Source organism: Trichosurus vulpecula, chromosome 6, assembly GCF_011100635.1.
Source record: "Trichosurus vulpecula isolate mTriVul1 chromosome 6, mTriVul1.pri, whole genome shotgun sequence".
In the NCBI taxonomy this organism is placed as follows: Eukaryota; Metazoa; Chordata; class Mammalia; order Diprotodontia; family Phalangeridae; genus Trichosurus; species Trichosurus vulpecula.
Window position 1 is genome coordinate 57,733,031 of NC_050578.1, and position 25,844 is coordinate 57,758,874.

The 25,844-nt window shown below is 36.3% G+C and overlaps 1 protein-coding gene across 1 annotated transcript; it reads left to right on the top strand.

The window, feature by feature from the left end:
- Positions 1-319: 319 nt before the first annotated feature.
- LOC118853363 (glutamate receptor ionotropic, delta-2-like) lies at positions 320-4,169 on the top strand. The gene is made up of 2 exons (XM_036763382.1): positions 320-554; positions 3,745-4,169. Exons 1-2 carry the CDS (start codon positions 342-344, stop codon positions 4,165-4,167), a joined length of 636 nt encoding a protein of 211 aa, XP_036619277.1. The 5' UTR covers positions 320-341; the 3' UTR covers positions 4,168-4,169.
- The last annotated feature ends 21,675 nt before the right edge of the window (positions 4,170-25,844 follow it).

Here is a 25,844-nt window from a genome sequence, read left to right on the forward strand (position 1 = left end):
ACAAAAAATACTGCCTTGGAAATGTAATTGTAAAAACACATTGTAGCTACCCCAAGGGAAATATTATAAATTATAGAACATACGCCTGCAAGCACACACAAACTCATGGGAAAAAAAAAGATACCTTGTGGTATAGACTCTATCTGTTGAATTACAACAATGGAGTTTCTCATTACCTACCACTCTCTCTGTAACTTGGTTTCCCTTTGACAGACACTATACTTTATAGGGTGTTCAACAGTGGGGATTTTCTATGCCTATGTATCCCAACAGTTGTCTCTGTTCTAATTGTTTTGATCTTTTCCCTCCCAAGAATCCTAGAACTTCAACAGAATGGAGATATGGATATACTGAAACATAAGTGGTGGCCAAAGAATGGCCAGTGTGATCTGTACTCTTCTGTGGACACTAAACAGAAAGGCAGTGCCCTGGACATAAAGAGCTTTGCAGGAGTCTTCTGCATTCTGGCAGCAGGGATTGTCCTCTCCTGCTTCATAGCAATGCTGGAGACTTGGTGGAACAAGAGGAAAGGCTCCCGGGTCCCTTCAAAAGAGGTATTGGCTTGAAAGCTTCGTCTTCCCACAGAGACTTCATGTCCTAGGACAAGCATTCCACCTTTGTGGCATTGTCTGAGATTTGCCAAAAGAAGAATCCTGAAGACTGGCTCATTAGAGTAGCGTTGGTGGTAGGGGAATTATTTAGTGACAATGTCTTCTTACTTAGAAGACATTGAATTAAATTCACAAAAGTAGAGGGAATAACATACACACTCAGTTGAGTATCTTACCCCACAGGAAAGTAGGGGGAAGGGGATGATAAAAGAGCAGATCAGGGGAGGAGGTAATCAAAAGTAAATACTTTTGAAAAGGGACAGGGTCAAGGGAGATAATTGAATAGGATAGGATGGAAGGAAATATAGTTAGTCTTTCACAACATGATTATTGCAGAAGTGTTTTGCTGATTGATACATGTGTGACCTATGTTGAATTGCTTGCCTTCTTAGGGAGGGTGGGTGGGGAGGGGAAAAGAGGGCTGACTGGGGACTGGGGCAATTAGAATATATGTCATCTTGGAGTGGGGGGAGGGGGAAGGGTAGAAATAGGGAGAAAATTTGTAACTCAAAATCTTGTGGAAATCAATATTGAGAACAAAAAATATTAAATAATAAAATATGAAAAGTAGTAAAAAAAAAAAAAAAGCAAAATAGAGATTAGAATATTTGCAATACCTAACTCACAAGGTCAATTTGAAAAAAATAAATAAAACATTTTATAAATCACAAAAAAAAATAAATTTACAAAAGTAAAATTGGTACCCAAAATTCAACTTTCTGTTTTAGAGCAGTCAAAGAAAATAGAAAGGATACTACAGCACCCTAAATATTGCAAATCCCATGTACTATAAGTGAACTTTGAAATTCTCCCAAGCTCAGTGTAGCCTTTAATCTTGCGATTCTTGAAGGCTTTTACCAAGTGATGGATGTGTGTCTTTTTATTTGAATGAATTGTTCAATGTGTGAATAAATCTCTTACTCCTAAAAAACAAAACAAAAAAAAAAAAACCTGATACCTGTCCCCCACCCCCGCTCACCACTGCTATGTTAAATAAATATAATATGCATTTTTTCAGCACAAAGATGTAGAAGGGGAAAATACATGATTTGCAATTACTACCTCCCCCTTTCTAGGACATAGACCTACAGGAAATGAGTTTTTTTTTTCTTAGTTCATTTTACCAACTTTACACTGTGGAATTAGAATTCTTTTCCCCCTTCCTGCAATGGTTATAACTGACCATTGTAACAGCCAGACTAACTTTGTCAATAATTACAAGTAAACATAAAGATGCATGCAGTGCTTTTTAAAACAAAAAAAAAAATCCTTGCTTTCATCTAAATATTGTTTTTATGTATACAGCAGCAGGAAGAAACTAAATGAGAGAAGGAAAATTGCTGAATATTTTACTTATTTCCTCTAAGGTCAAAGTAAAACATCTTTTTTTATAGCAAATATACTAAAACATCATTAATGAATAGAAATATCAGATTGACTAAAATATGAGATTTGTATAATATTTTCACAGAATTGTTTTATTACTTTTAGTCATTTGGAGTAACTATGACTTTATAAGGGTATTCAGAGGACTTACTTAAATGCACTGATGAAAGTGATTAATGACTCACATAACAACTGTTTATATAACTGTTTATTTAAATTTTTATCTTATTTTTGTTTATTTAAATATGTCCTTCTGAAGTCTTATGGGATCTCAAAAACATATTTTATCCAAATATTATTCTTTTTAATATCTCCCTGATGACTTAGTCTACAAAACTACTTATGCTATTAATGAAGAAAGGATTTTCTTAAACTAAGAAATGTTCGTACAGCTGAATTAATGGGCTGTGAATTAACAAAACATCACTTTAAAATAGTATAGCACATAAGTGCAGCATCACAGCTGAGACTTCATCTTCTCTTTAAAAATCTGGAAATTAAGGACTCCTGAAATCCCCTTGTATTTTGAATTATTATAGGTAATAGGAAATTTTTTGCATCACTATGTCTGTTGATAGATGACTACATTTTAGCTGCTGTAGGGACTATAAAATTGTATTTCCCAGGCTCCTAAAATCTTAGTAATAACATTACATTAATATGGTATTTTTATTGAATTTGGAAATGAGGAAGGAAGAGGAAAAATAATAATGTGCATCAAAATAGCTGCCCATGACAGAAGCACAATAGGAAGAATTTTAACTGAGCTCTGTTACATGGCAGCCAATAGAGAACCCCCCCCCATGAGGAGTCTCAATTTTCCCTGTTATGTTTTATTTTTTTAAAAAAATCATTTTGATATGTTTTTACTATATAGGCCTAGCTGAAAGGTTGATTGATGAAAAGAAGGACCTTTTTTTTTCCTTTAGGCATTTTCCCCACAGAGTGCAAAGTACATACTCAGTATATATACAAAGTACATGTTAAAATCTGGTTTCACTTTTATTATCTGAAGTTGCATTTCCAATAGATCAAGATGTCATAAATGTTTTAGAAAATGTTTAGAACTTGTTACGCAAGGCTGTGTCTATAAGTAGATGGAATAAACTGTCCCTAACACTGTGTGGTTTGAGGAGGATTCAAATGGTAGCTCTTTTGCCACCAAATTATCTCAACTCATGTGCTATAAATTTGATCATCAGAAATTTAGTTTTTTGAATCAAACATTCCCATCTCTAGCCATTCTTTAAAATTCAAATACTTCTAGAATGGATAACACCTCTTGGAAATTTAATAAGTGAATTAATTTCTAATGTCACTTTCATCTATAACAGGAAGAACTAATGGCATCTTAAGGTCATGAAACACCTAGGAATGAGGGTCCCTCATTTGGAATAAAGATGCAGAAAAGGGAAGGGGTTAAACAAGACAATTATACCTACTTCACAGTTTTGCTTACAACTGACCCTGTTATAGTATAATAATCATCTGTCACTCCCACATCTTTGTAGTTAACATGCTAAAATATTACAAGTGCAGTATGTTCATCTTAGTGGAATTATTTGCAGAGAAATGTTTTGCTAAAAGTATTCATACTTGAACTGTACACCCACAAGTTAATACTAAAATTCAGTTAATTCCATATGATATTTCCAGACCTGTTTTCTTTGAGCCATAGATGCTACCACTTAGTGGACTATGGAGATAATGAAAGTTCTATCTTCTTTCTTTCTTTTTTCATCCCCAGGATGACAAGGAAATTGACCTGGAACACCTCCACAGACGTGTCAATAGCTTGTGCACAGATGATGACAGTCCCCATAAACAGTTTTCCACCTCATCAATTGATTTGACCCCTCTGGACATTGATACATTGCCAACTCGCCAAGCACTGGAACAAATCAGCGATTTCAGGAACACTCATATTACCACAACAACCTTTATCCCAGAGCAAATCCAGACTCTTAGCCGTACACTGTCAGCTAAGGCTGCTTCGGGTTTCTCATTTGGCAACGTGCCTGACCACCGAACTGGGCCTTTCAGGCACAGGGCACCTAATGGGGGCTTTTTCAGAAGTCCCATTAAAACAATGTCATCAATCCCCTATCAACCAACTCCTACTCTTGGGCTTAATCTTGGTAATGACCCAGACCGAGGTACCTCCATATGACCACCAGGCAAAGCTTCTTCACTATTTCTTTTTAGGACTCCCTTTGCAAGGAGCAATTGTAATATTGTGGGACTAACATGGATGTAACTTTTTTTAAAAAAAATCAGGATTATTAGTAACAGCTCTAGATCTTTCTCTTGACCATCTCGCTTTCTCTCTCTTTCTTTCTTACTACCCATTTCTCTCCATTTTTTTCCCTTTAGTCACCTTGTTCCCCCAAAATATAGGACACTAGTATTCTATTAGTATGCTTTTCATATACTGTACTTCAAGTATAGGAAATGTGCACTGAATATACTACAAGTATATGCAGGATTACTTTGACATAAAGCCCTCCACAATGTCTCTCTTTTCTAAAAAAAAAAAATAATAAACTTGCAATAATTTCATTCTTTTTCTATTTGTTCTGCTGCATTCATCCAGTGCTTTGCTTCTGTTCCGTGTCCTTTAACTGTGGACCAAAGGCAACCCCTGCAGTGTTTAAAAAAAAAAAAAGACCATTCAGGCCACATAACATGAGAATGCAATTTTGTAGGATTACAAAAAGCCATCACTATGCCAGTAAAAACTACAGTTAAATTTATTCTTGCACTGCAACAGTGCATATGACCTTTATGTGATTGTACAGTATTAAAAAAATTTTTTCTTATGTACAGTAAACTTTATCATGTGGCAGAAACCTGTCGTGTTAAATAAATTAGTATCTCATATATACATATATATGCACCTATATAATGTGTATATATATATATAACATGGTGGCCATTGCTATCACAATTCATTTAATAAAGCTTTAGTTTTTAAAAAAAAAGTTGCAATGTATACAAGAAAGATGTACAGTGAGGTGGTCTTTTCAGTTAGAAAAGGCAGGTTGCTTTCATGAGATTCTGACTTGCATTGTTTGCCAACCTGAGCATATATTATACTTTTTTTTTTATTAAGACATCCAGGGCAGTTAGTGTTTGCACCTAGATGTAACTCATTTGAATAGGTTTTGCATTTGTTATTCAGAAGTGTATAAAGCTAACCTTGATAATTTTGCTTTTAATTAATTAGATAAATGGAAAATGCTATTAGCTAAACCACATCCATGACAGCTAATATAGCTCTATAAGAGTTTAAACATAGATCATTGAAGGTTAATAAATTCTCTTCCAAAGCAGTAGACGAATCAATACAATAGCTATGTTAGTAGGAAGAAGGGGGAGCCCTTGAAAAATATTGATAGGGCCTTAATTCCTGTCATATATTATCCTTTAAAAAAAAACCAGACCAGGCTCTCATTTTAATCCCTTTGGAATTTAGTTTTATTTAGAGGAGCTAAGTAATTTTTACATTAGTGCCAAGTGTATAGAAAGACAATAGCAAAAATCAGTGCTCCTTTGGGCACGACCCTTTGAAAGTCACATTCTTACTTATTAGAAATGTAGAATGAGCATTCAGTTTGTAATCCTTAAATTAAAATGTGGTAAGTAGGAAGCAAGTAACTTAATCCTGCATTTTTTTTTAAGGCAGTCATACACTTAATTTAATTCAATTCATTCCGTGGCTAGGATTGATATAGGAATCAGCCAACGTGAATTGCTTTAGGAGAAATTTAAAAGTATATTCTTCAGATATATTCTATTTTGATGGTAATTCTGTTCTGGGGAGCATCTTGTACTGTCACTGTTTTTGTACTAAATCTTCAAATATTGTCTACTGTGTAAGGCAGAATGATTTCTTATCATGCACAGACCATTTTGTTTCCAGGGCAGCAAGACTCCAAGTGCATGCACAACTTGTTTTCCCTTGTAAAATCCATGATTTCATTCAAAAATCTGATTTAAAAAAAAAGAAAAAGAAATCTTTACAAAAAAAGCTATATAGGGACATACCAGATGTTGCAGTGATTTTAGTTATAAACAAATTGTTAACCATGTACAATATTTAAAAATAGGCCTATTTTGATGTGTTGCCTATTATACAAATACACAAAACACTTTTTGGAGGCCTCAGTTACAAGTGGCAGAGCTTTCTGTGTATAATTTGTCTAAATAATTTGTCTAATAAAATTGTTTTCTAAACTTGCTCTCATACCGTTGAAGTCCTAAATAATGTGAAAATTGAAAAGGCTCAGTTTCTCCTGGCTCAAGCAAATGCTTTTAGAAAAATGTACCCTGAGTTCTTTTAAGAACAGAATATATATGAATATGAATCAACAGTGGTGTCAACAAGAATGGTTATGAGGCATCAAATACTAATGGTCCACATGGCAACTTAAGGAACGTTCTCTCTTTGCAGCGCATTACAAACACCACATATGCTATACAGATTTCCATCTGGAAAGTTTCTGTGGGCACACTCATTGCGGAGCAAGACAAAGATGTGGGATTTTTTTTAATTGCTGTGGGCAAAGTTTCTGATTTAATGAAGCAAGACAAGAACCTGATGCATTTGCAATGAAAATATACAGGTCCTTTTTCAAATTAGGATCTCTGCTACCTTGCTATGAGAATAGCATATTTGCCATAAATAATTTATTCTATATTATTTATTTTTATTCTAAAGTATTTTTTCCTGATCCAAATCATCTTCTTGGACAGCTTTGGCGTTTTCACATGTTTCTGTAACCTGTGGGAGTATATTTGAAAATTACTGCATACAATTTAATCTCAAACTTTTGATTTTCTAAAATCCCACTAAAGCAAAGCAAATACAAGGCTAGTTATATAAATTAAGAAAAACTGAAAGCAGGCTTAAAAACTAACAAAATTCCTTTCATATGAAATAAAATAGCTTCATTGGGCTTTAAAAAGAGGCCAGAATCACAAATCAAATCACAGATCAAATCACAAATCAGTAGCTTTCAATCAAGCTAAAATAAAACTCAGGAACCATGAAAAATACAGATCTATAGTGTAGCCATCATGAATAATAAGGAATAGAGCAAACCATTAAGCAAAGGACTAAAAGTGAAAACTTCTAAACTTTGCGCTAAATAAGACTCACCTTGTAGTTTATAATCAATTTTAGAAATTGAAGGTACCTCAAAAATCAACTAGTCGCAAACCCTGAGACTGAGAGGTTAAGAGGCCAACAAGACCAAAGAATGCCTGACTCCAGGCTCAGTACTATTTCTAGTAGGCCTAATATACCCAGATATAAAAATAGGAACACTAATGCCTACCTCATCATTTCAGCATGAAGCTTAGAACTGATGGAGGAAATGTTTTATTTTTCTTTGAAACAAGCCTCTTTACTGCTGGATCAAGAATCATGTTACTGTATCCCCTACCTCAGATCCAAAATATATCTCATTTTTGCTATACCTAATGAGAATCATAAAACCACACTCTTCTATGATTGTATTAATGTGACATACTGATTGTCAGTTATTTCTAAGGCCCATATTTAGATCTGTGATTTCACCAGTGTGGGAACTTCTGCAAATCACAAGCAACCCCTCTAAGCTTTAGATATGGTGGAAAGGAATTGCATGGCTAAAACAATCATATTCCTGTGACTGCCTGCTAATGAACCAGACTTTATAAAATGAGCCAGGCTGGTCCCAGGATGCCCAGGCTCGCCCAGGCTCACACTCCAAGTCTCTCTAAGTTGGTAGTAGAACCTGCCAAACATTTTCCACCAGCACACCCTTGAAGAATTTAAGATCACCTCGATGCCATAAAGAGGACTTCATAGAAGACTAGCCTAGATGAAGGGAGGAAAAAGTATTTATTAAATGCTACTATGTGCAAAGCACCAGACAAATATTAAAGACTGACCAATTTTAGTGGCCTTCCACTTTTGAAAATCAGACTAAGTTCTTTTAATATTTCTCCACTATTTCAGAGCATGGAACTCTAAACTTTCTACTTGGTGAGAGCTTGATTTTTAGAACTTTGTACTGAAAAAATTACAGCAGGAAAAATAAACTTGTTTTGGTGTAGCACATGATAGAGCAATATAACCTTATTTTTTCATGTTTGGGTTAGATTTTTGATGAATATTAAACATTTTGATATATTTTTTAAAGCTTGCAAACGCTTTTGCTTTATAACTTTTAGTATGGTGCAAAAAGTCCACACTTCCAAATTAAAATAATACTAGCTTTAAAATTTTCCAGCTGTTTATACACATTATCTGTTATGATCTTCATAATAACCCTGGAAGCTAGGTGCTATTATTTTTTTTTTAACAAATGAGGAACTTGAATGACCTTTCATTGTCCTGTTATTTGACATATCCCCTCTCCAAGTTTTTTGCTGGAAGAGGTGGAAATGGCTTTTAAAACATAGAGAAGCAATAAATGTTATAGAATTTTGAACATCTGAAAGCAGCTTTCAGAGACACTATCACTATACTCTTTTTAAAAAGTATTGGAAACTGAAAAGAGCCCTGCGCTTGGTCACAGTTTTCTGAATCTATGATTCTTATCATATGATTAAGACTTTTGAACACTAAGATCCACATTCTATTTCTGAGAAGATAAAAAATATGGGAGAGATGATGCCAGTGGTGGTAGCCAAAGAGTGGGACTCAAGCTACTGATTTTCAAACTACGTTATATGGAAGGCCAAGGGTACAAACCACTGCTATGAATTTTCCTTCCCTTCTCTATTTAATTGTATATCATCCAACCCCAAAATATTTCCCCAAATGACTGCTTTTATCATAATTTGTGGTTTTAGCATTTCCTATTAACTCTGCTAATGGGATTAGAGGTCAAGAACTTCTTTTTAACATTGGCTTCACCGGCAGAACCACTCATAGTTCCAAAGTATTTCATGACATACATACTTAATAGAGATTGTCTTTCCTGTACCAGACTGTCTACTTCTAACAATGGCCCAGTTCCATTCGTCCCTGGCCATATGCCCTAAAGCCTCTAGGCTTCTCCTGTTCTGGCAAAGATGCAGTGATCCACATCTCCTGTACTCTGTTCATGATATGAATTAATGATATATTTGCCATAAATAGACAGCTGTACTGGCTGCCTACATAGCTATATACTACAACGGATACAAATTAGTTTGCAGTCAATGAAACAGACTCTAAAATCATGGAGCACAGCAGGTTCATAGCTGAGGGCCATGAGGTCTTTTTTACCCACAAAGATATTTGGGTTTTGCGAGGCAGTCCCTCCGTTTGTCTTTGCATCTAAATGGTAGTCCAAATCCTTGCCTTCCTCCTCCCTCAGGAACTAATTTTTGAAATCCCACTATTCCTTTTACTTTTTTTCATTTTTGTCACATTATGAGAGAAGAAACAGAACAAAAGGATAAAACTATGGGAAAAAAAAGAGAAAGTGAAAATAGTATGCTTCGATCTGCATTCAGACTCCATCAGTTTTTATTCTGGGTATAGACAGCATTTTCCATCATGGGTCTCTTTGAATTGCCTTGCTGAGAAGAGCTACGTCATTCATAGTTGTTCATGTTGTTGTTACTGTATACAGTGCTCTCCTGGTTCTGTTCATTCTTTTTACCTTAAAAAAAAATTACCCTATGCTGATATGCATAACCACACAATTATTATTACTGATTAATTTCTAATAGGACCTTATAATTGGAGTTTTTAAAGAGCTTTCATGAAAACCTCATTTCATCTCCCCATGAACCTTATGAGGTAGACAAAGTAGATATTATCATCCCTGTTTTACAAATGTGGAAACCTAGATGGTCAATGACTTGTGATTGTGTAGTAAATGGCTGTATATCTTAGTTCTTCTGACTCTGAGATCCATGATAGATCACTAGATATAGATTTCTGCCATGCCACATTACATTTTGGGGCGATTTTTATTTGAATGCTTTCTAAAAGGCAAAATCAGATCAAAATCGATCAGATGTTGTAGAGTGCCAAAAGGCATGATAATTCCAAACCAGGATTACAAAATATTTCAAGGGTCATAAAATTCATGGAAATCATAAGCGGTCTTCAAACTCTACATCGTCTCTGCCAATGATAGATAACAAAGGCACATTCTGTCCTACCTCACAGAATATTAAATTAAAACTGGAAAATTAAAATTAAATTAAAACTAGAAAGGGGTCCTTTACAGATGAGAGAAACATTGAGCTAGAGCTTGGTGATACTTGGAAATGAAGCTTACTCCATGCGTACGTTACAACTGAGAACTCGAAGGAACTTGAGACTTGGACATCTACTCCAACATCCTCATTTGACTAAGAAGGCAATGAAAACCAAAGGTGGCAAATGGACTTGCCCCAGGTGCCACATCAGGTGGTAGCAAAGCAGGGCTAGAATGCATAGTAGCCTAGGGTTCTTAGCCCAAGATTCCATGTGCCTTGGCCTTGTTCATGGATACTAAGCTAAAGGAAGAGCAAGCAGTTACTTCTTGTGAGAAATGGTGGGAGGAGTTTTGTTTCCACAAGATAGTGATAGCAGATTGTAAGTCAGGTGACCGGTTCTAATCAGAGCTGTGATGTAGCAGAGACCAGGTCTCTGATGGGGGAAAGGTTAAAGGCTTGTAAGCATGCTTAATGAGCCCTTTGAGGATGGCATGACATAGGCAGTCAGGGGGTGACATCTGGCCAATGAAGAGCCAGGTGGGAGATTCGAATTAGGAGTCAATAAAAGGATTGGCGTTTGTCTGAGTCCTTGTACTCTCCTGTACTCTGTTCAGGGGATGTACCCATTTATTCAGAATGAAAATGTAAAATATAATTAAAATTTTCCTGGCTTTCTGAGTATTGTTTATCCTAGACAGTGTAAGTATATTTATAACACGTCTGCTTAGCAGATCTGTTTCATTTGTCCACAAACATGGATTCCAATGGAAATCAAGCAGAAATGGAATATATTATTATATTATACATATAATATTATATATTATATTTTATGTATTAACTTAGTTAATCATTAATATATTTATATTCATAAATCTATTAATAAATAATTGAGTAAAATTAAAATTAATTATTAAAATGTAATATAATGTACTCTATTATTAATTATATTATTTATTTTAGGACCATAGCCTGATTTCCTTGACCTCTCAACTTAGGATAGATCCTCTTTTTAGGAATATCAAGATCTCCTATGAAAATTTGGAACATGTGCTGCATAGACAAGAAACAGGCCCAAAAAAGATGGAATTAATTTTGCTGAATAAATGGTACAATTGGAATTTGAACTCGAGTCTTCAATACTTGTTTTATTTTCACACATCCTACCCCACTAGTAAAAGAGGTAGTGAAGAAAGAATGTTGCTGAGAGATTTGTGAACTTGGTTCCTGAGGTTGAACTGACTTACTTGACATACTTGCTAGGTACTTCCTGTCTAATAATGTTTGGAATCAATATTAATGACACTCCAAAAACTTATTAAAACAAACCCTCTATCTATCCCTTCTTCTAAAATAAAATATAAAAGGTATGTTTATCCATTTATAACATCCTAAGGATCAAAAATTTAGAGCTAGAAGACCTTGGCTGCCATATAAGCCAACACCTTCACTTTACAAATGAGGGAAAGGAAATAGAGAAATTAAGCCATTTGTCCAAGACCTCTGATCTCAGAGCCAATGGACTTTGCACTGCAGCACAGTTAATCAGGACAAAAATTCCTCCCCAGGAAAGCATAGAGACGAGATTGCTGCCCCAACTTAGAGGGTTACATGGAAAAGGCTCAGAGCGAAGAAACCAGCTAATATGAAAAAGTCCAGCCTCCCTTGGCAGGGAAGACCAAAAGAGAGACTCCCGCCTCACAAAGTTGCCGCACATTCTTCTGAATTTTTTTTCAGAGTTTTTTTTTTTCCAAAGTTGCAAATTGTGCACTAACATCCATCCATCTAGTTTCTCTGTGATTATGAATAGAGATCATAAATCTCACCAAATTGAGAAGGTGTTACTGACAGCTTATCCAACTTCAAAGAAAGCTAAAAAGGGAAGTATATTATTTCTTTTTGGCTCAATCAGTAAGCTTCTTGAAATGTTTTTTAAACTTGACAACTAGCTAGGGTAATATGGGAATTTTTCTTTTCAAGAGAGACCACTCTGCCAATACAGATTTCTTCTTTTTCCTTTATAGGGAAATCATGCTACCAGCTCTCATTTTATAACAACTCTCCTCAAAAAAAAGGACACAAAATTCTCAATAAACTTTTAAGATAAAATTAATTTCCATCAGAATGATAGCCACAGATGGAGCACTAGGGCTGCTTAGACTCCAAATATAAAGCTTTTCAACACACACACACACTTACATTTTCATATAAACCATGCCTATTTCCAGCACAATTAGCACAAAATCCCTGCATACTGCTAGGAGTTCAATTCATATGAATTTTTCAAAATAAGCACATGTCATTGCAACACTGTTGTGAGATCATGAAATCAAATGATGAGGAGCTCTCATAATTCCAGAAAGGGCAACAATTACTACAGTAACTGATATCTTTGGTCTCCCCGAAAGCTTGAAACAGTAAAGTGAATTCCAGTTTCATGCCATTATTCCATTTCAGGCAATTGGTATTTCTACTTAAAATGAGTGCTATTGCAAAACTTCCCTTTTTCTCCCTCTAAAACTAAGTCATCAACACTGATTTTTATAAAAGAAGGCTACACATTAAGTATATTCTGACTTAAGAAAACCCAACATGTGCAAATCTGCATTTTAAAAATAAATAAAATTAGAGAAATTTGTAAAGGAATTCATAATCAAGTATCTTTAAATGAGCTTTCCTAGTACAATTAAGTATTTTTTTAAGTGTTTACATATGTTGCAGGAAAATAACATGTCCAAAACAGAACTCTTTTTTTTCCAAAACTCATCCCATCTTCTGAACTCCTTTGTTACTGTTTGTCCTTCATTCTCAAAGAGGACCATGGCATCAGGGAGATCATGCCATGACATGCAAGAGAACCGGATTTAAGTGAGGGAGCGCTACGTAAAATCACCAGCCTCACTTTCTTCTCCAGAGTCATTTGGGTCCAGTGGCTAGATATGGATCAGGATGACTGGAGATGGCCTGGGATGGAATGAGGGACTTTGGCCTTTTCAAGCTAAGGTCTTTAACTCCTATGTTCCTGTCAAGAATGCCACAACCCTTTCAAATCAACCAGGTTTTCCACATTAGTATCATCCTCAATTCCTCCCTCTAACTCACTCCACGATTAATTTCTGAGTATTGTCGATTATACCTCCATAACATCTCTCACATCCTTCACACCACCCACTGCCCAACAGCCCAGGTCAGGCCCTCGTTACCTCTCACCTTGACAATTATAAAAGACTCCTTACTTCACCTCTTTTCCTTCTCTAAACCATCCTCCACACATGATTTTCCTAAAGTATCCTTCTAAATATGGCATTCCCCTACTCAAACTCCAGCTGTTCCCCATTACCTCTAAGCTAAACTACAAACTCCTACATTTGGAATGTAAAGCTTCCCCAACCTGACTCCCTCTCTTCATGCGCAGTCAAATTGTTCTTCTTGCTGTTCTTCATTCATGCAAAACACTCCATCACCTGTTCCTGGGGCTTTGTATTATCTGTCCCCTGTGCCTGGAATGCACTCTCTCCTTTCCTCTGTCTTGTTTCCTTTAAATCTCTTGTTTCTCTTTAAATCTCAGATCAAGCTAAATGAAACCTTTCCTCCCACCTGCTAGTGCTACACATACACACATGCACACATGCATGCATGCATGCACGCACACACTTCTACACATTATATACAACAGCATCATAGGTATTTTTCCTTAAGTGACTCCAAAACAGGAACCTGAAGACTGTAGTAACATCTGGACATAACTTCAAGGGGAGAGAGGGAAAGCAAAGGGGCAAATTTTCTGGGGGTGGGAATAGAACCTCAATAGTAGAGGAGTAGGAGGGGGTGCTCTACTCAAGCTGGGATATAGGCCTGAAGGGGAAGGAGAGCTCTCAGCTTTGTGCCTCAGAACTACTATATATGGACTTTATTTTGTTTTTGTTCTTTTTTTTCCCCTGAATATCCCACCCCTGATCTCTTGCCTCATTAGTTCCTGCCTCCCCATGCCCATCATGGAATCACTAGCCACCAGGGGTAAAGAGGAAAAAAAAAAAAGAGGACAACTTTCCCCCTACCCTTTCCATGCAATCAGCCTCCAGCTCGCTTAGGTCCACTGTGGCCATGGCAATAAGAGGCCAGCCTGACCAAAGAAGGTGAAGAGGCAGAGTTATTCTATCAGGGAGACAGGTTCTCGGAGGCCAGATCTGCATATGATTTTTTAAAAATAAGTGTACGTCATCACAACATTGTTGTTTCTTTGGTTGTTGTTGTTGCTGTCGCTGACGGGATTTTTGCTAGGGTTACTGTTTTCCCGAGCTCAGCAGGCAGTTTAGCTGTGGGTGCAACGAGTTTTCTTATTCCAGGAAGAATTCAGAAGCATACCCTGGCTGAAGAGGGTATCAAAGAACGATTTCCCTTTAACTCAGGAACACTTTCTAACATACCTTAGGTAGGCTTCAGGGGTCCATTCTTAATTTCATCTGCTTCTTGGTAAATAAAGGGCTAAAGAACAATCTGGGAATTAAGGAAGTTTCTCAGAACATCTTGTCCCTTTTCTCACTGGTCCCAGGTTTTTCTGTGATATATGGCTCTCGAGCCCTAAGCAGAAACAGTGCAACATAGAGATTCCCAGCTAGGAGATAGAAGACCCTCCACTTTTTCCTTCCAGACACAGGGAGCACAGATCTAGATATAGCTGAGCCAGAGGTCAATGTGCAGTCGGAGCAGAGTCAGGGGCTGTCAGTTACACAACAGAGTCCTGAATTCTCTGGAAGACAGCTGGGAAATTCTTTGCCCTCTCTTCAGTTCAAGTGTCCAGACACCCCACAATGGGGCCATCAACCAAGCTCATCGAGGAACAGTCACTTGTATATGTAAACATGAAGCAAATTGTGGGTGTGTATATGAGTGGGTGGGTGTGGGTATGTATATAAACACGTACCTACACATACAAATATATACATGCAAGATTTTTGTATGGTATATTATATACAATATATATACTAAACACACATATGTATTATATATGTATGTGTGTACATGTGTTCTTTGAAAATACACATACACATACAGCTAGGTGGTAAGGTGGATAGAGTACCAGACTTGGAGTAAAGAAGACTTGAGTTCAAACTTGGATACTTAGTGGCAGTGTGACATTGGCCAATCACTTAACCTCTGTTTGCCTCAGTTTCCTCATTTGTAAAATGGAGATAGCACCTACCTCCTAGGGTTGCTGTGAGAATCAAACCAGCTTGGCACAGTTTCTGGCACACAATAAGGGCTATATAAATGTTAGTTATTATGTTATCTACCCCTCCCCCCATAGAATGTAAGCTTTATGAGGGGAGGGATTATTTCATTTTTGTCTTTGTATCTCCAGCATAATGATTGACATTGTGATTGTTAATGTTGTTAAAAATACCATTTTTTAACCCACACCTCTGATTTCATTGACATAAGAAACTCATGGTGAGCAAACTCCCTCTGGCGACATGGATTGATACCTGCTGTTAGAGAATGGAGCCCATGTGGCCTTGAGGCCACAGGTTCCCCACCCCTGGTTAGGCACTGCGAAATTAAGTAAAATGCCCAGCTTCATGAAGTTAGTTTGGGTCCGAGTCAGGACTTAAAAATTCTACTCTGAGGCCAGCTCTCAATTCATAGTACCATGCTGCTTTTCCTATGTTCAGTCAAGCAGTCAGTCAACAAACATTATTAAGCATTTGATATGTTCCAGGCACTGTGCTGAAAGGGGAGACAAAGAAAAGCAAAAGTAGTCCCTGCCTTCAAGGAGCTAAAACTGATTACGGGAGAGAGGGGACAATATGTAAAGAAATCAGCATATACAAGATACATGCAGAATAGATGAGGTAATCATGAAAACAATAGGATGCCCATTTTTCTATATTAATGTATAACTACATAAGATCATAGTCACATAACGCTTAAAGGCCAGTAACGTGTTTTTACATATATTTATCTCTTTCAAGTCTCACAACAACCCTGTGTGAAGTATGTGCTACTGTTACTTCCATTTCATAGATAAAGAAACGGAGGCTGAGAGATTACGTGTCACACTTAGGGTCGCATAGTTGGCAAACATCGGAGGCAGTATTTGAACTCTGGGTCCAAAGCTCTATCCATTAAGCCACCCAGCTGCTTCTGAGAGAGAAGGCCACTAGCTTTTCTTACCTCATATAAGAAATCTCGCTATGAATTTTATACTGCACAAATAAAGAGAAAACATTTAAATTTTTTAGCATTTTCAGTAATCTCACCAATATTCAATTACGCTGCACAAATAGTCAATTTGCTACTATGTGCAAGCTACTATGCTAGTCAAACAGGATGAAAAGAAGAAATTAAGCTTTCTTTGTGCTCAAGGAGGCTAGATTATGGATGAAACTGTTCTGACTTAAAAAGCAGAGAGTAAGGGAATCAGAGAAAAATATCACAGTGCCCTAGGAAACTAGGTAGCATTTCAGATCCTGCCTCAGATGCTTTGCCTCCGGGCAAAGCTCTCATTTTCTGTCTCCTCATACATAAGATGAAGATTCTTTTATGAGGGCAAACTGGGGCATCTTTCACCTCAGTTCTTACCTAGCCTTTAATTGCTGGATGGGCATTTCCTCAGATAAAGTGAGACCTGAGAAAGACCTAGCTTGAAGAGGCTAGGTGCTCCCATTGCATCCAGAGCCATTGCCAGTCATCCTGACCTATGTCTTGTACTGGACTCCAATGGCTATGGAGAAGAGAGCGAGGCTGATGACTTTGCACAGCTCTGCCTCACTTAAATCCAATTGACTTGCAAGTCAAGACCTCCTGATGTCATTGGTCCTCTTTGAGAACGATCGGTGAACAACAAGATGAATATATACATATATATATGTATATATATATATATATAATATATATACATATATACACACACACACACACACACACAAATATATGAATCACGTGCTTCATAGCATTGTTGTAAGGAACGAATGATATATATAATATATATATATATATATATATATATATATATATAAGCATTTTGCAAATCTTAAAGCTCTATATAAATGTCAGCCAACATCATTAGCTCTAGGAATAAGTGAAGAGGGAGAGGATTCACATGTAGAGGGTGTATGGCAAAGAAGCAAGAAGGAAGCCTCATTGAGGGAATGGCACATAAGCTGATTTTTAAAGGAAGTAAAGGATTCTGAATGGCAGAATTGAAAACAGAGTAAATTCAAACACTGGGAAATGGTTTGTCATTACAATGTGGCAAAGAAGTGAAGAGAAAGCCTCTTGAAGGGTATGGCACATGAGCTGATTTTTAAAGGAAGAAAAGGATTCTGAATGGCAGAATTGAGAACAAAGTAAATTCAAAGACTGGGGAATGGTTTGTATTGGTTTCTTCCAAGAATGGGATATTACTTTTAGGAAATAACTAATGATCCAGTCTAGCTGCAGCATAAAGTGTTGATGGGGATCATGTGAAGGTACGAAGGGATGCTGGGAAGGTAAATAAGGGCCAGATTGTAGAAGACCTTAAACATCAAGTTAATGAATTTGTTGTATTTCCTAGAGCGAATAGGGAGCCATGAAAGGTTTTTGAACAGTAGTATGACATGTTCCTAGTAAGATGACTTTGGCAGCAATGCTAAGGATGCATTAGGGAGGGAACGACAGAGAAAACAATTAGGACACTATTACAATAATCTGGCTAAGAGATGACAAGAACTTTAAGATTGTGGGCAGATGGAACATAAATATTTCTTAAAATGCACCACATCCAATGCAAACTAAAATTTTTAAATACTTTTTCTTAAAAAAATATTAAGAGAAGTATTTATCTCAGTCACTATATTGAGAATAGAAGTATCAATATAATAATTACCTAACTTTTGTAGATAATAGTAGTATATGAATTATAGTTGTGAGATGTGAGTTTTGCATTAAAGCATCACCTGCAACACTGCGTTTGCATTTAATTCACTTTTAGCAAAAGCAAATAACACAATAATTTGTGTTCCTTGAGATCAAGGGCTGCTTCGTTTTTGTCTTGGTTTCCCTTAGCACATAATAAGTGCTTAATAAATGGTTGGTGATGAATGGGTTGATTGGTCCATTGATTATGTTGCTACAAACTGATGTGGTTTTTAAAAACAATACATGTCAGTAAAAGAATACAACTCAAGAAACCACTCAACAATGAAATTGGCTCCCAGGTTCAATTCCAAATTTTATATCTCTGAGCAGGTAATAAAACTACTTATTCCATCATATTTCTTCACATGTTGTGAAGTTTAAAATAATTGTATCTCAGGATCCTTAGGTAAAGGTGTTGTATAACTATAAATCATCATTACTGTTCTGTATTCTTCCTGTGAAATTTGTCCATGACCAACTTGTCAGGCCTCAGGAAACATATCACGTCACAGTTCCAAAACACATGTAATGTCTGAACATAAACCAAAACACAGTTGTAAGAGGGCCCAGTCTATCAGCTATCAACAACTTAAAAGTCAAAGGACCTGGGCTTGCTCACTGTTTAAGCTTAGGTAAATCATTTTTCCTCTCTATGGGTCTCAATTTACTTTCCTACCTTTGTCACTATCTGGGTGGCTGTGGGCAAGTCACTTGATTAATTTAATATTGAAAAGAAGCAGGCATTGGACTAAATGAGCTAGAAATTTCCTTCCTACTGTAAACCTGTGGCTCTTTGGGTCTTTTCACATTACTTAAGAGCATCTTCCTTTTCACAACAAGTTCTTAGTTTCTGCTACATTTTTTCCACCTAAAACCCTGAGGACATCCAATCCTGCCTAACCAAAAACTAACAAGTAAGTGAACAAGCAGATAAGTCCTACAGCACTTTTCCATGAGAGGCAGAAAAAGAAAAGAATATGATGGTTAGTAAAGCAAATTATGACAACACATGTATGCATAACTGCTTTGTGCCACAGAAGAAAGGAAAGGTAATGTAGGATAAGGAGAGCCTTATTGATTTTCTGAAACACTAATATTGGCAAAAGTTTACTATCATGACCTCCATTATATTTGTTTCCATATGGGTAGGGATTTACCCTGCTACCATTTGGGAAAAAAAAATATACTGAAATTATCTATTTTACTCCTTCAGTTTTCAATTAAGTTGCCCAATGCTTCTAGACTAGGTTTGAGTTGCGATTGGAAAAACCTGGAGTTGAGCTATTTAAATATGGCCAAATGACTGCCCCATTTTACCTTCATTCATAGTCTTTTTTCCTCAGCCTTTTGTGTACGAGAATATCCATTAGTTCTCTCCATCTGCTCCTTAGAAAGTACAATAGATGGCTACTTGATCCTACTTGAATTTTGAAAAGATTAGAATTAGTTCCAATCAGTGCTGATACTCCAGTGAGTGTTGGAGGGTCTGGATATAACAGAGCTACTGGGTTCACTTTTCTATTGACACCAATAACAATTTCCTTGAGAAATTTTAAGCTATCACTCAAACCACCAAGTCCCAGCACTGTCATAGGCTCTTTTTACCCAAATACTTGTCATAAAAAGACTGGAATATTGTGGTGACTTGAGATCCACAGTCCACAGCACTGCAGTCCACATTCTCAGTTTTTACCATCACTTCTGCATGTGGTCCAATGAGACTAGATGGAATAGACTCATTGATGACAAAGTCAGTATATGACTGTCCTCAGGGTTCAGGGTGAACTCCTTCCCTGCTTTTCTTAAGATGGATCAGAAGATTTCAGCTTCTTCATGACCAATCAATGCTTTCTCTTCACTAAGTACATCCAACTTAAGTATGGCCATCTACTCCAAAGTTATAACAAAAAGTGGGTTTGTTACTCAGAAGATTACCAGGTGGAGGTGTTTTTAAATCAGACTTTCATGCCCTCCAGTCCCTTGGTCCTCTACCTCTCCACAAAGATACCGCTTCATCGCTTACTTGGTTGTCTTGGGCTCTATGCCTGCAGCTCAGCACTAGCGGAGCTATTGCCCTGTGGCCTGTACTTAAGAAAACAGAGTCCAGACCAACCTAATTGAAAGTAAAGTGTCTTAAGAGCAGGAATGGAATGACATTCCTAGGATTCTTTAGAGGGAGCGGCTTCTTTTACTGTCAGAATTGACAGAGAAGGAAATATTACATTGTATATTAACAATATTAAAATTAATTTTACTGTCATCCCCCCCAGTTCACTGAGACACACTTGTCTTCTCAATGAATCAGTGACATACCAAATACTTAACATGGTGGGAATAGTGTGAAGAGGGAAAGAGGAGAGTGATTGACTGATGCATTTATAGGAGCGACTGAGGGCTGTCCTTTTTGGCCAGCAGGCCTTATAGAAAATAGTGATGCATGGGAAAGAAGTAAAAGGAAAGAGTAACCCACTCCCTGTTTCATCAGTCCATGGCATATCAGGGCTCAGATGTCTCATGCTGCTGTCTGGTTCCTGAGAAAATCTCCAGCGGCAGTTGTCTGGTCTAGAAACCTTTCCTCATAGGCATTCTAGAACAGGCTGGTTCTGCTTTCTGAGTTTACGCTACTGGTAGATATCTTATTTTCTGCTAAAATTTCTTGCAAAATATATTTCAATATTATTTAATACAGTCACTTTAAGTTTGCTTTGCCAGTAAGCAGGTCATGTGACAAGAGATAGCTCAAACCTTATGCTTCTAATAAGAACGTTAAATGAGGAATCTCTAGACCAGTGAGTTTTCATACTTCTGTATTCCTTGCTGCTCCTATCCTTACCTAAACCAGGTACTTTGATTAAACATTGCCAGCAACATACTGGAGAGAAAATCTAAAAGGATCTATGAAGATGTGACTTGTAGACTGAGCCCTTTTAGTTATGAATTTGATATTTGCCAATGTAGGCTAAGGCTAAAAGTGCCTTTTAAAATGGCATTGATTCCACCATCATTTAACTTCTGCTATTCATCCATTTTATTCTTCATCTCAGGTTCAAATTCCAGAAAGGAAAGGAACTTCAGTTTATTACCTATAATTAATTATCTTGTGATGTAAGTTAGCAAATTGCTATGTTGATATATCTAGGAAATTCAAATAACAACTGAAAAAATCAGAAAATTCTTTTTTTTTTTTTGGAGGGTGGAAGGCAAAGCAATTGGGGATAAGTGATTTCCCCAAGGTTACACAGTTAATAGGTGTGTCAAGTGTCTGAGGCCAGATTTGAACTCAGGTCCTCCTGACTCTGGGGCTGGTGTTCTACTCAACACCTACGTGCCACTTAGCTTCCCCAAAAATCAGAAAATTCTGAACCCAATTTTTATACTTGATATATAATTATCTAATCTTGTTTGTTTTTTCCAAAAACAAAATTTTAACTCTATTTTCTTTACTCTACTTATTTACTTTCAGCTGCTAAAGGAAATTGCTCATTACCCTCCTTAAGAGGATGAGATTCTGCTAAAGAAGTAATACTATAAAGAAACACATAGGAAACAGCACATAGGTCACAACTCAATTTACCTAAGGGACACTTAATTTGTACCTGTTTTAACCAAAGGATGTGATGGGGTATATTCCAGATTATATTGAATGAGTTGTCTATAGAAAAACATGTTCAGTTACTAACCATGTTCAAATGAACCAGGTATTAGAACACCATAGACCACTGCTCTCAAATTCTCTTTAGATCCTTGTGTAATTTGCTTGCATTCCAGAGCATCCTCTACATACAAGTATTAATCTCACATTAAATAATAACCCTGAATAAAATTGGATGTCTCTTTAAGGAAATACAAGATAAACCATAAGTGTCACTATCCCCCACTAAGATAACTAATCGCACTGAAATTCTTTTCTTTAACTCAAAATAGAAAACTGTTAGATATTAACCACAATAAATTATAGAGTTATACCTTGGTCTCACAATCCACAAATCATTACCCCATTATTCCCATGCCATTTTGAGGTATTTAAAGCACCTTATCTTATATAAGAATATATAACTAGTAACAAGCAGATGATAAGGCCAAATACCCACTTAGATTTTCAGGATATGATATTGACTATAGTCTCAGATTGAAAATATTAAGAGGTGCTAAGGTATTGCAACAACAAGATTCATTATAAAAATCACAGCTTAACTTGCCCTGGCTAGAGAGATTTACTGTGAAAAGAAGATTGATTATAACAGCATCAATACTGGTCCTCCAGGCCTAAGCCCAAGGGGAAAGAGCTATTCAACATATATGTATAAGAATGGTACATGCAGCCAAGTATAGGGCAAGATACACAGCTAGGCTCAGGATTAACCAGGGGGAAGCTTTCTTGTATGGGAAGATGAATTAGGACAGTCCAACCTTAGCCTTCCCAAGGTTGCCCTCCCAACTTTATCCGCAGGGACAGATATCCACTGGCCTTAGATCTCAGATGTCATTCTAACTGAGCTGCTGGCATTTTTCTTAAAGTAGTGAAACACTGGCCCAAGGACACAACAAACATAGAAATGAGGCTTAAAAAAATATTCAGGGTCCCAAAAGGTTTCACCTCGAACAGAAAAGTTTCACTAATCACAGTGGGGCTGAAAATAATTGTTATCAATTCTCTCAAGTTGCTGTAATAAAGTCCTAGCAAATGAAAATTTATCAGGCCTCCACATAAAACATCTTATTTAACATTCCTTCCTACTAGTATTTCTCCTCAAAAACAGCTTAAAATTCATCCTGCTATAAAACGGCAGTGAGAAGCTGATGAAGTAATTGCATTCAGTAAGTTCATATGAATAGTGAATATATGATAGCTATAAACCTCCAGACTGACAGATTATTCAACCTCTTATTCAACCCTTAAAGCAAAAATAAATCTTTAAGGCTGGAATATATAAGACTGAGTTAGTTCAACTGTAACTTTAGTACAGAAAACTCCAGATATAACATCATAATTAAACAAATACCTAATTTCCACCTCACTCTTGTCAAAAAGTGTTTGCAGTGGGAAAGGAGATTCAGCCTTCTAACTAGAGAGGCAATAAAGCCTCTCTTTTACTATAGGAAAACAATCAGTTTCCAGTTACTTCAATTATACTACTTCACAATATTAACAGTTTTCAAACATTTTCTTTTCCTTTAACAGTTTATTTCATAATCTAGCAACATCCAGATTAGAAAAGACGCCACATTCCTAACAGCCTATCTGCTCAATGTCACAAACATCAAGGATGTAAAACATGAAACAAAACCCACTCCAGTCAGGCGATGTCATTTTAGTTGTTCCCCCTCCCAGTTTGATTTTTTTTTTGAGTTTTTGATTAAAGAGGTCATCCCTTCATTAACTTCTTAAAGAGGCCTATTCACTGAATGGGTGTTACCTCACTCAAAATGAGAACCTGAAAAGACCTTAGCCTGAAAGAGCCAGGGTCTCCCAATGCATCCTGGGCCATCTCCAGTCATCCTGGACCCAGATGGCTCTGGAGGAGAAAGTGAGGCTGCTGACCTTGCACAGCCCTGCCTCGCTCAAATCAAAGTCAACTGCATGTCATGTCATCATTTCCCTGATGTCATGGTCCTCTTCGAGAACAAAGGACAAACACAACAAAAACAGTCTCCAAATTACCTTAGAGAATCATTCTGAACAAATTTAAGTGAAACTTACTTTCTAAGCATAAAGTGACCTAAAACCTTTTTCATTCCAAGTAGGTGTACCTCTAGCTCTTCCCACTTCTGTAGTTCTCAGGTTTAAGCATCATAGAACCAATACCATGTCACCAGCAGAGTTGAAACAAACTTAAAACCATGTCAAATATTTAATCAGATAAAACAATGAAGAAATTTTTTTTCATTATTGTAATCTGAATGAAATAAAATACTCTTTAAAAAGACAGCAGTCTTTAGATAACTTTTAACAACTTAATAACCTAGTAGTATCTAAATCACAAGAGAATTTATTTTCTCATCTACAATGGTATGACAAAGTTTCACAACATAGAAATATATTAATTTTACATTAACAATACTAGAAAATACACATACGGCTTTAATAATTTGAATTCACACCTGTTGTTAGCAAGTAATTTAAAGTGTGCTGGGGGCTATTTACTCCAAGAGTTTAGATGACTGACCTTCCAACCAGGCAGAAAAGCTCTAAGGAAACTTTAAGAGTTTTCACAGAGGAAGTTAATTAAATAATTCTCAATTTATATGATATAAGGAAACTTTTAAGGTACTATCTAATAGTAACAGATCACAATAACCAACATTTATACAATGCCCAATGATTGCTGTATCGGCAACCCTATTAACAGAACTTCCTACAACCCATCCTGAAAAGGGTTGGTGGGCACAGTCATGAAATCTGTGGGATATCTCACTGTACTTATAAAGAGACTAAGAAGTCAAAGCTTCAAAAATATTCTTAGAGCAGTGTGGTACAGGGGGTAGGGAGTGACTCTTTTCCTAGTTCTCAACTAAAATTAACTCTCAAACCTAATTACTTCAAACTGTTCATTTCCTAGATGTTTAAAGACATATTTTTTATAAGACATTTTTAAAAACATATTTACCTCCATGTTTTAACAAAGCTCTAACCCAAAAGAATACTGAGTTAAAAGGAATTTACTGTTTTACCGATAGTCATAGTACAATAAATTAACACATTTCTTGTTGGCACTATTTTCATACACCTTAACAAATTGGTAAGCTGAGGTAATTTGTCTTAAGACCACACAATTAACAAACTTCCTGGTCCACATATTTTTCCAACACTTTGCCTTAATGCCAAATAGTAAAATAAAGTTATAATTGTCCCACTTAAAACGAAATCAGAATTAATTCAATTATACCTGGATCTAAATTTCCAAGTGGTATCACACAGAAGCTTAATTTATAATTTCAATTATTCAGTATCATATTTTACACAGGGGCTATTTATTCCAAACATTTCATATTATGGGGTACACTATTTTCAAAGATCTTTAAAGTGGCCCCAAATACCACATTTAAGAGCACATTAAAATTAAGTTCAAATCTAGATTCTACAATCACAGAAAGAACCCATCGCTTGTTAATTTACCCCCAGCCTTCTCTGGCTTCCTCTATGAGCTTCCAAATCATGCTGTAATTTTTATTACTCCTATAGTTCATATAAATAAAGCTCACAACCTTTCAATTTAAACAAAGTCAAACTTACTCCAACCTTCTCAACATGCTTAAATCTTCCTTTCATTTTTATACATCTCTCTTGTGGTTTGAAAACCTGAACCTTCTTTATTACTTTCCATAGTCTTCTCTTAATTTCTTTCTTATATCTCTTTTTCCAAATCTCAAAAACCTGTTAGACTACACAATTTTCCTTTGCAGACTCAGATTGTACATTTCAACCATACCCCAGACTACATTTACTCCACTGAATATTTCCTTTATACTTTTAGCATATATTGTAGTTAAACCCAATGACTTACCAGAACCTGACTTTCCCAAGCTGTAGAGTTCATTTCAACATAGGTGATTTTCTTCACATATTTACCTATCACAATTATATTCTGCAGCTGATCAGTTACAATTCAGGTGTTCTCTAAGAGATTAAAAAGCTCCAAATAACTCTAGCTCTTCCAAATGAGACAAATTTACACTGCCTATTCCTAGTTTCATTATAGGAAGAAGTTTGTGGGACAAATACTTCAAAAATCCATTAAGATGTTTTTAGTAACTACAAAA